Below are 12,276 nucleotides of genomic sequence, written 5' to 3' on the forward strand. Positions count from 1 at the left end.
CTTTTTAATTATTTTGAATTTAAAGCGACAGTCACCAAAACCACACAATGTAACTCAAAGCCTAAAAGCGTCAGTTTCAACGACTTGTAATACACTATTTGTTAGCTATTTTGAGCTGAAACTTTACATGCATATACTAGGGACATCAGAGACTTATTTTACATGTTGTAAAAATGGGCATAATAGATTCCTCTTAAGGCCCAAGGTGTTTTTTTACATGCATTTTTTATTTCTCTTTGCTATTTGGGCTTATTGGAACCTTCATTCATTCATTTTCTTGTCGGCTTAGTCCCTTTATTAATCCGAGGTCGCCACAGCGGAATGAACTGCCAACTTATCCAGCATGTTTTTACGCAGCGGATGCCCTTCCAGCCGCAACCTTCCTCTGGGAAACATCAACACACTCATTCATACACACACTCATACACTATGGACAATTTAGCCAACCCAATTCACCTGTACCGCATGTCTTTGGACTGTGGGGGAAACTGAAGCACCCGGAGGAAACCCACACGAACGCAGGGAGAACATGCAAACTCCACACAGAAACGCCAACTGAGCCGAGCCAAGATTCGAACCAGCGACCTTCTTGCTGTGAGACGACAACACTACCTACTGCGTCACCCTTATTGGAACCTAATTAGACTAAAACCTAAGTATCATTTCTTGATATGATGTACTTTTAGGGAAAAATGATGTCCATATATGTGAATTTGTGGACCGAATTTACATAAAATACTTATTCCTGACTGTTTTTTTATGCATAATAATAATAATACATTTATTTATATTGCGCTTTTCTCAAACTCAAAGCGCTAACAAGAGCATCAACACACAGAAGAACATGAAATACACAAAAAAGTAAGAATGATAATAATGATGAAAATATACATATTAAAAGAAGGCCTCATAAGTTATAAGCAATAATAAAAAGATGAGTTTTAAGAAGTTTCTTAAAACAGTCCAGGGAACTGGCGTTTCTGATGTTTGTGGGGAGAGCATTTCACAATTTAGGTGCACGATAAGAGAAAGCCCTGCCTCCCATGCTGCTAGGTTTGCAACAGGGCTGATACAAGGTGAGCAGAAGCAGAACGTAGATTGCGAGAGGATGAGGAGGTTGATATCAGGTCACATATATAATCAGGTGCAGAACCATAAACAGCTTTGTAAGTTAAAATCAAGGTTTTAAAATCGATGCGTGACTTTACAGGCAACCGGTATAACTGCTGAAGAACAGGAGTAATGTGAGTGCGAGATGATGTGTGGGTAACACACGTGCGGCTGAGTTTTGAACATATTGTAAGATCTTAAGTGAATTGGCTGGCAGACCCCCAAATAAAGAGTTACAAAAATCTAGACGAGACGTAATAAAATAAATTATATATGCATATATAACATAAATAAAATTATATATGCATATATAATATATCATTTTAATTGAACATGTTTTCACTATCAGAGAGTAAAAACCAAATTTTTTTAATGTTTGGGACACTTCATATGCTGCAAAACAGTTGCAGGATGACACTGTATGTTTGTAACAAAATATAAAAACATTCAAAGTATTTCAAATAAGAGCTAAAATGTGCTGTCCACATATGTGGCCACTAAGCCCTAGGAGGTTAGAGCAAACAAGAGCGAAAACAGCTAAACTGCTTTTTTAGATTGCCAAATGGTGCATCTTAAGGAACTGCATTCAATACCCTGAGGAACCAGAGTCCAGCATTGAGACTGCGAATCTCTGTCCAGTTGAAGAATGAGGCGTCGGTGTCCTGACGGGCTGGAAATAGCCTGTCCACATCGGTGGTCCGACGAAGAGTGCGATCCCTCATCAGAAAGGGCACTCCATCCAAACTGAAGAGAAGATAAAAACAGCCAATCATGTTCGAGTCTGATGACTGAGAGCCAATCAGAGTGGCTGCCATTAGTTTACGAATAATAAACAAATGAAAACAATAATAAATAAATAAAGCAGATTACGATTCATTCAAAAAGGCATGGGATGTTTATGAAAAAAAGACTAATTTAGTTAAAATAATTAATAAATCACGATGGTTTTCACGTTTCATAAAGAAAAAGGTCAAATAAAATAAGTATCAATTAGAATAAAATTATTTAACTACAAATAATTAAAATAAAATAATTAAGAAATCAAGATGGGTATGAACTGTTTCATAAAGAAAAAGGTCAAATAAAATAAGTATTAATTAAAATAAAACAATTTACAAAAAATAATTGAACTAAAATTATTAAGAATCAGGTTTCATAAAGGAAAACTGTAAGATAAAATACATATTAGTTATAATAAAATAATTGAATTAAAAACAATTTAATTAAAATATTTTAATTTAAAAAATAAATCAAGGCGGGTATGAAATGTTTCTTAAAGAAAAAGGTCAAATCAAGACAGGTATGAAATATTTCACAAAGAAAAACTGTCAAATAAAATATGTAATAATTAAAATAAAATAACTAAACTAAAATAAATTTAAACTTAAATAATTAAGTTTAAATAAAATACCAAAAAAATTAAATGTTTATAAAGGAAAAAAGGTAAAATAATAATAGCATTAAATAAAATTAATTAATTCAAAATTATTTAAATAAAATCAATAAGGAATCAAGTTGGGTATGACATTTTTCTTAAAGAAAAAGGATAAAATTAAATTAGTATTAATTAAAAGAAAATAATTTAACTAAAAATAACTTAATTTAAATAAAAAAAATTAAAAAATCAAGACGGGTTTGAAACGTTTCATGAAGAAAACAGGTAAAATAAAATACGTATTAATTAAAATTAACTACAAATAATTTAATAATTTTTTTAATTAAAATAAAATAACAAAAAACATTTTTATTAATTAAAAAATGTAATAATTTAACAAAAAAAAATTTAATTAAGATAAAATAAATAAGAAATCAAGACCATTATGAAACTTCTCATAAAGAAAAACGATCAAATAAAATAAGTTTTAAATTAAATTCAGAACGTTATAAGAAGTTTAAAACATATTACAAGTAATTCAAAAAGAAAATATAAATTAAATTAAAAGTTTATTTATAGTAAAATTTAAAAACATTAAAAATAAACCAGATTACAAATAATTTAAAATGAAAAATATGTAATAAATGTTGTATTAACAAAAGCAGTCCCTCTAAGATTTTGCAGGGAATTTTTTGATATATCTGTGGCCTAAAATTACTGGTTTTACTTTGGCATTATTTATAATTCTTGTGTTTTGCTGTGAAATAAACACAAAAACCTTTTAAATATATTTCTCTTTTTTGGTGTCAAACACATTGTGCTTTCTGGAAATCCTGGAGGGACTGAAAAAGCTATGATCAATTTAAACAAAAGAAAATAAATCAAATTAAATACCTGATTGCAACATCTGCTTCCAGTGCAGTCACTTTCTGTTGCAGTGCTTTACTGAAGGACATGAGAGTGTGTTCTGGAGCGAGCTGACAGAGAGAGAGAGTGTGTAATAATGAAAGTTAACAACCCTCAGAGGAAGTCAAGACAAGTTTAAGCATCATCATCATACAATCAGCTTAATGTTTAGAGTGTGTGTCGCTTTTAATCCTTCCAGATCTTTCTAACTGGAAGCCACAAATAAACCCGTCACAGATGCAGGTCTCTTATGAAACTCACCATTGGAGCGCCGCGACGGCCAATGACAGCAGGACGTGGACCCAGTTTGGAGCGGTCCATAATGCAGGGAGAGGAGATGAAGAGTGGAACCACATACAAAACCAGCAGAATGAGCGCATAAACCGCCAGAGTTACAACCTGGAGCCCTGGACAAACATGCAGACAGGTGAGTGTGTTAAAAAGAGTGAGCTACCATAAAAAAAAATCTTCAAAGATATGATAAAAAAAAGTACAAATTATTCAAAAAAGGGGTGACACGATAGCTCAGTGGTTAGCACTGTCACCTCACAGCAAAAAGGTCGCTGGTTCGAGTTTCGGCTGGGTCAGTTGGCATTTCTGTGTAGAGTTTGCATGTTCTCCCTGTGTTGGCATGGGTTTCCTCTGGGTGTTTCGGTTTCCCCAAGACATGCACTATAGGTGAATTAAAGAACATAAGTTGACCATAGTGTATGTTTGTGAATGAGTGTGTAAAGATGTTTATCAGTACTGGTTATCAGTACTGGTTATCAGTTTATCTGGATAAGTTAAGAGTTAATACCGCTGTCGGTGCAATAGCCTAGTGGTTAGCGCGCCGACATATGGTGCAATAACACATCAGGGCATCACGAGTTCGAATCCCGGCTCAACGACATTTCCCTACCCTACCCCCTCTCTCTCTCCACTCCTGTCTCAATACTGTCCTATCTAATAATAAAAGCAAAAAAAAAAAAAAAAAAAGAGTTCATTCCGCTGTGGTGTCCCCTGATGAATAAAAGAACTAAGCTGAAGGAAAATGAATGAAATAATTCAAAAAGGAAAAAAAACTAAACAAAGTTTCTTTTATATTTAAAATTAAAAATAGTTAAAAAGAAAGAAGATTACAAATAATGATAAAAAAATTTAATTAAATAATTAATTACAAATTAATTAAAAAAAGCAGTCCCTCTGGGATTTTTTAAGGGCATATATATATATATATATATATATATATATATATATATATATATATATATATATATATATATATATATATATATATTTGTGCCTTTAAATGACTGAATTTATAATGTTTTTTTTTTACTTATGGCACAATTTAATACAGTTAAGAAAAAATAAATCAGATTACAAATAATTTACTTCTACTACTACTACTGCTGCTACTACTACTACTAATAATAATATTAACAATGCAAATAATAATAATAAAAATAATAATAATAATATTAATAATAATAATAATAATAAAATATTATTAATAATAATAATAAAAGTAATAATAATAATGAAAATAATAATAATAATTATAGTAATAAAAATAACAATAATGAAAATATAATAATAATAATAATAATAATAATAATGAAAATAATAATGAAAATAATAATAATAATAATAATAATGAAAATATATTAATCATAATAATGAAAATGATAATAATAAATAATTAAAATGATTTGATGCCTAAAGAAACATTTGGAAATATTGTCCTTTTTTAGATTTTTTGGTCTTAAAACCTGAAATCCTGGACCAACATGCAATAAAAACACACTTCTGCTCATCAAGGCCACATTTATCTCACCAAAAACACAGTAAAATCATAAATAATCTAAAATATTGCAAATTAAAATACCTATTTACTATCTGAATATATTTTAAAATGCATTTCATTCATGTAATGAAATGTTTTCTCCAGCCTACAGTATCACAAGATTCACTTTAATACGCTGTGAATATAATATTTAAAATGCAATAAATCCTTTTAATATGCCGATATCCATTCATTTATTCATTTTCCTTCAGCTTAGTCCCTTATTTATCAGAGTTCGCCACAGTGGAATGAACCGCCAACTATTCCAGCATATGCTTTACACAGCAGATGTCCTTCCAGCTGCAACTCAGTACTGGAAAAAACACCCATACACTCTCACACTCATACACTATGGCCAATTTAGTTTATTCAATTCACCTATAGCTCACGTCTTTTGGAGCAACCGGAGGAAACCCACGCCAACATGGGGAGAACATGCAAACTCCACACAGAAATGCCAACTGACCCAACCAAGACTCGAAACAGGGACCTTCTTGCTGTGAGGCAACAGTTTTAACCACTGAACCACCGTGCCGCCTATAATGATATTATGCTTTAGAAACATTTGGAAATATGGTAATATTTTTGTAGACCTTGCTGCTGTTTTGGGATGATTGCATGTGAAATAATGTAGACCAGTGGTTCTCAAACTGTGGTACGCGTACCACTAGTGGTACGCGGGCTTCCTCCTAGTGGTACGCGGAGGAATCGCTGAATAATGAAAGAAATAATTAACACTTTTAATCCTTTAATGCGTAATATAACATTGATGTGATCAGCATTGGCTGTTTTTTTTAAGCGTACGATCACAACGCTGTGCTTAGAGTGTTTATTTTAGTGCATTGTGTCATAAGCTGCTGAAAATCAGTTTCCGAAGTTTAAGAATTGATTCTGAAGCGTGATTTGACTGACATGAAAAGTGGCCAATCACAGTCGACCTTGTCTAGTTGCGTGAAACGTAAGGGCGGGACAAAAGCTGTCTGTGTTGCAGAGACAGAAAAAACAACTTAAAAACAAATGTTTTGTTGAAATAATGCTTTTCACTACAGAGATGTCTAGCAGAGTAATTAAACCGCGGACATATTTCCTGCGTTTTTAATGATCTTCATACACGTTTCGCTCTCCGACAGCCAGTCGACTCGCCTCTGACCTGTCACTCCTCTAAATACATTCTGAATGGCGGCGCGGGAATGAAGGTATTGCGCAATTACTCATTTCTGCAAATGCGGCGAGTGCTTTATTTTAACACAAGAGCGCATTCATGTACGCAAATCGCTAAAACAGATATGCGAGCTCTTAAATAGGCTTTTTTCAAATGAACAAGTGCTCTCATGATCGCGTGTGTGCTCAGATAGAATACAATCGCGATCTTTCCACTATTAAAGTAGACATTATTTATCTTTGCTCCTTAACTAAATTTGGACAAAAGTATTTAAAGTTATCAAATATTTAGAAATAGATTGATACATGATCGATGACAATGCTAATGGTCTTCTTATTTGGCTGTGTTGTGAAGTGAAACTTACTTTTAGCAAAAGTGGAACATTTTTTATTTCTTTACGACAAAATAATTATGCTGGAAACGTTTCTGGATGAGGTATTTGTGTGATTTATACATTTAGCTGTATTCTGATCTGTCCTAAAGCATTACAGGTCAAAGCAATCCGTTGTTACGTATTGTTTATTTATCACAATTTACAATAAGGCTCTTAAAGCACTGCTTTGATAAATGTAGTGTCGTCATATTTCAAATACCTCAAGTAAAATAAAGTCATTTGTTTTATTTTTTACTGACAGTGTACTTGTATTTTTTTACGTTTCTATTTTAGATTAAGATCAAGTGTAAAATAAAATCTACATGTGATTTACAGCTATTTAAGAAACAAATTTGCCATATTGTAAAGAAAATAGTGTAAAATATGTAAATAAAAGGCTAAATTTAAATCTTTTTACCATATACTTCAATTAAACCTTTCAAAGCTTAAAAATATTTATTTTTAAAAATGGGCAAAAAGTGTCTCTATGGCCTTAAAGATTATTTGGTAGTTTTACCAGTGCTATTAAAAAAGATTAATTGTCATGAAAGGAAAAATTGACTATACTTCCTTTGTTAGTGCAAATTCTACATGTAGCTTTGGGATTTAAGCAATCAAACCATTAAATCAGGTTTACACTTAAAAAAAAGTGATTTCATAATGAAAATCAGATTTTTTTTCAAAAGTAACCAACTAGTACTTTTTAAAAGAGTAATTTGTACTTTTACCTAATATTAGTATTATTTACTAAAATTTGTGTTATTTTAGCTGTGTAATAGTATTTTTACTTGAGTACAAAAAAGATTTCACAAGCACTTAGTTCAGGTTTATTATATTATTAATATATGATTAATAAATATTATTATTAATGGTTTTTATTTGTATATATTCCTATGCAATGTTTTATGGGTTTCTGAGAATACATTTCAGGTCTTCAATACATAGCATGTCAGTCTTGAAAAAAAAAATAGGTGCTGGAATTGATTTTCATTAGGCTGTGCCTGTATGAACCCTGTCATGTACATTTAACATTTATTTCAAGATTTGTCTGAAAGTGTAGGAATATGACATATAGCCTATATTTATAAGGTCCAAGCAGCATTTCCAGCTTTTGATGAATAGGCTACTATGAATACTTTAGATTTAAGTACAGCAGTTTTCTTTTTACTTTTTAAGAACAGGGCCATTTTTTTATGAACTTTTAAAAGCACATTTTAACTAAAACTTTTTTTTTTTATCTGCAAGCACAGTTAATGTTCAGACTATTTCAAATGTTTAAAGTGACTGACAATAATACATATTCTTACTAATAGGAAGTAATCTGCATCGTTTTAAAACTGTGCACACCTGTAGCTGCTTAATTAGGCTTACGAAGCTATTTTTTAATACTGGTTAAAAAATAGCGTCGTAAGGTGGTACTTGGAGAGACGATTTTTTTCTAAGGTGGTACTTGGTGAAAAAAGTTTGAGAACCACTGATGTAGACGGAGCAACACTAGAGTTCTGGTTTTATCCCAATTTACGATTTTTTCCTCACATGATCTTTAACTCACTTGATCTTTCTCCACGTACCACCTGACTGGCGATGACCCACCCGAGTGCTGTGACCGCTGCTAAAGCTCCAATGTGCAGGAACGGCCCTGTGAACTACACCAGCAGGATTACACTTAAAATCCCTCTGAAAACCTGATGTAAACAAAGACTGAATACGCCGATCCAACCTGTAGTGAAATGATGACGATGTCCCATTCGTCCTGCCAGAAATCATCAATGGACACCACTCCTGTTATGGTGGTGAGAAAAACAGCCAAGACTGCGATCTGTGTTGAGGAAATAAAATGGTGTTAATGCACAACCGATCTAGATATAGACTTAAACAGGCATATGTAGCAGTTCAGACTCACCTTATGGATCCAGTATAAGTTCAGCTGCTGCCCAAGTGCAATGTGACAAAGTGCAAGAATCTGTGAAAACGAGAATAAAGAATTAAGCATTATTTGATTGTTGAATGAATTGTTTATTTTTGTATTATTTGATGAATGATTGATTGCATGAATGGATGGTTGGGTGGATGAATGAGTGGATGGTTGGATGCATGAATGAATGGATGGTTGGATGCATGAATAAAAAATGGTTGGATGCATGATTGCATGAATGGATGGATGGTTGGATGCATGAATGGATGGATGCATGGTTGGGTGCATGGATGGATGCATGGTTGGGTGCATGGTTGGATGCATGAATGGTTGGATGCATGGATGCATGGATAGATGGATGCATGGTTGGATGGATGGATGCAAAGTTGGATGCATGGATGGATGGATGGATGCATGCATAAATAGATGAATGGATGGACGGAGGCATGGATAGTTGGATGGATGGATGGATGGATGCAAGGTTGGATGCATGCATGTGTGGACGGATGCATGCACAAATGGATGGATGAATGCATGGATGAATGGTTAGATGCATGGTTTGTTGGATGGATGGATGCATGCACAAATAGATTGATGAATGATTAGATGGATGGGTGCATGCATGGATGGATGGTTGGATGCATGGTTGGATGCCTGGATGGATGGATGGATGCAAGGTTGGACACAAGGATGGTTGGATAGATGCAAGATTGAATGCATGGATAGACGAATAGATGCGTGGACTGATGCATGTACAAATAGATGGATGCATAAATGGACGGATGCATGGATGTGGACGGATGGATAGATAGATGCATGGATGGATGGATGAATGTATGTAGGAATGGACGGATGCATGGATGTGTAGATGGATGGATAGATGGATGAATGTATGCAGGGATGGACGGATGCATGGATGTGTGGATGGATGGATAGATGGATGCATAAACGCATGCATGGATGGTTGGATGCATGATTTGATAGATGGTTGGATGCATGTATGGGTGGATGGTTGTATGCATGGTTGAATGGATGTGTGGATGGGTGGTTGAATGCCTGATGGGTTGGATGGATGGTTAATTGCCTGGATGGTTGGGTGGATGGACGGATGCATGGATGGTTGGACAGAGGCAAGGTTGATCCAAGGATAGATGGATGGATGCGTGGACTGATGCATGCACAAATGGATTGATGCATGGATGTGTGGTTGGATTGATGTGTGGATGGATAGACGGCTGCATAGATGGATGTCTGGATGGCTGGATGTCTGGATGCAGAGTTGTATGCATGGATGGATGCGTGGATGGATGCATGCATGGATGGATCGACACTAGGATGGTTGGATAAATGCAAGGATGAATGCATTGATGGATGGTTGGATGCTTGGATTCATGCTTGGATGGATTTATGAAGACGCAGAAATCAATATTGGATTGATGGATGGAAATAAAGAAATATCAGATCGATGGATGAATGAAAGAATTAGAAAAACTGGTTGGACATTTGAAAAGACAGATAGAGATGATGGATGAACAGATTTACTGGGTTAGAGAGATTATATAGATGGATGAATGGATGGACAGACAAATAAAGAGGTTGAACAGACTGATGTTAAATGGATGGATGTATAGATAGATACAGAGAGATAGACACAGAAGATTAAATAGAGACTGAATAGATGATAGAGAGCTATAGAGGATGGGTGGATAGAGTGACAAAAAAAGAGATGTAGAAATTGGATGGATGCAAAAAATTGCAAGAGGAAGGATGGAGAAATGGATGGATCAAAACAAAAACTAGGATGAAAGATTATATAGATGAATGGACACAGTTTTGGATAGTTAGAAGAAAGAATGGATAGAGAGTAAATGGATGTGTGACATTTAGAGAACCTAATGTTAAACTCTTAAAACACAAACGCAAAAGTATTCATCCACAATAGTGAACAAATATTTAGTCACGGTTTTACCATGTTAATGTGTCAATTAAAAGGCTATTAAAAGTTTAACTGCACTGCTGTCTTTCTCTGTCACATGTGCGTGTGTGAAAAGCGCTCACCATTAAAAATGCAGTGTAAGTGAACCCTGTGAGTGTTGTGGCGAGAATAGGGACGGTGCCATCCTTCCAAACGGCTGAACGATTATATAACAACCTGCCAGAGAAACAAAAGCAGCAACAGCTCTCACACACACAGCGAGGAAGATGCTTTACAGCCCTCAGTATGTTCAATTAACTATGCTAAACAGTTTTCGGAAATACAATTATGGGTAAATCTTTACTGCAATTGCTTGTAAATAGATTTATTTTACAACCACCCTATAGTTAAACAGTTAACATCTATTGAATCTTTTGGTCTGGCCGAAGCACATTTAGCTTATTTTTTATACAGTGAAGCGTTTCTTTAAACTATTTACTAACCTTACTAAACTTATAGTAAAACAAGCAGTGAAATGTGCAATGGTAGTGTTGATGTCAGGCGCACAGCAGGGTTCAGATAATGAGCAGTTGATGTCCCTGAAAAACAGCAGGTTCCTCCAAACACAAGCTGAACTCACCAGTTGAACTCATTATAGTCATTACGAGCTTCCAACCAGAAGTAGGACCAGACCAGCAAGAGAAGAAACGAACAGCACAGGAGGAAGAACCATGAACATTCCCACTGAAAAACAAAAACAGGAAGTGATGTCAGCATGCACGCACCCCAGGATGAAAATCTTTTTGTCAAATGCTCACGTTGAAGTATTTTGGTCTGATTTGTTTTTTTTTTTTACATGAAAATGTGAGTTTAATATTGATTTTTCCAATATAGCTTATTACTTTTCTCATGACAAACATAACAGAATTTATAGGCATTTTTTTTATTTTAATGCGTAAATATTACACTAACTGGCCACTTTATTAGGTACACCACCTTTTACCTTCAGAACTGCCTTAATCCTTCGTGAAATATATTTATTTAAGGTACTGGAATTATTCCTCAAAGATTTTGGTCCAAATTTGTCGGCTGCACATCCATGATGCAAATCTCCCGCTCCACCACATCCCGAAGGTGTTCTATTGGATTTACCACCAGCCTGAACTGTTGATACGACGCAGGCTGGATCCATGCTTTCATGTTGTTGATGTCAAATTCTGACCCTACCATCCGAATGTCGCAGCAGAAATCGAGACTCATCAGACCAGGCAACTGTTTCCAATTTTCTATTGTTTAATTTAAGTGAGCCTGTGTGAATTGTAGCCGAGTTACTGTTGCCTTTCTATCAGCTTGAACCAGTCTGGCCATTCTTCTCTGACCTCTGACATCAACAAGGCATTTGTGCACACAAAACTGCCGCTCACTGGATATTTTCTCTATTTCAGACCATTCTATGCTCGGTTTGAACTGCAGCAGATCATCTAGACCATGTCTACATGCCTAAATGCATCGAGCTGCTGCCATGTGATTGGCTCATTGGAAATTTGTGCAAACGAGCAGATGGACAGGTGTACCTAATAAAGTGGCCAGTGAGTGCATATTCACAAATGTAAATTTTCTTTATCATTACCTAATATACAGAATTTTCCTAAACTTAAATTGTTTAATCAATCATTACAACATTTTTATAGT

The 12,276-nt window shown here is 34.5% G+C and overlaps 1 protein-coding gene across 2 annotated transcripts in view; it reads right to left on the minus strand.

Moving 5' to 3' along the window:
* gdpd5a (glycerophosphodiester phosphodiesterase domain containing 5a) overlaps positions 1-12,276 on the minus strand; it is a 70,725-nt gene that overhangs the window by 13,102 nt on the left and 45,347 nt on the right. For both annotated transcript variants that reach the window (XM_677714.9, XM_009305589.5), the window contains exons 3-10: positions 11,225-11,328; positions 10,728-10,821; positions 8,658-8,717; positions 8,475-8,573; positions 8,307-8,400; positions 3,653-3,798; positions 3,380-3,462; positions 1,704-1,854 (exon numbers count right to left, since the gene is read on the minus strand). In XM_677714.9, coding sequence (XP_682806.4) covers positions 1,704-1,854; positions 3,380-3,462; positions 3,653-3,798; positions 8,307-8,400; positions 8,475-8,573; positions 8,658-8,717; positions 10,728-10,821; positions 11,225-11,328 — 831 coding nt within the window. The remainder of the gene's footprint in view (positions 1-1,703; positions 1,855-3,379; positions 3,463-3,652; positions 3,799-8,306; positions 8,401-8,474; positions 8,574-8,657; positions 8,718-10,727; positions 10,822-11,224; positions 11,329-12,276) is intronic.

The sequence above is a fragment of the Danio rerio genome, chromosome 10, assembly GCF_049306965.1.
Source record: "Danio rerio strain Tuebingen ecotype United States chromosome 10, GRCz12tu, whole genome shotgun sequence".
NCBI classification, from domain to species: Eukaryota; Metazoa; Chordata; class Actinopteri; order Cypriniformes; family Danionidae; genus Danio; species Danio rerio.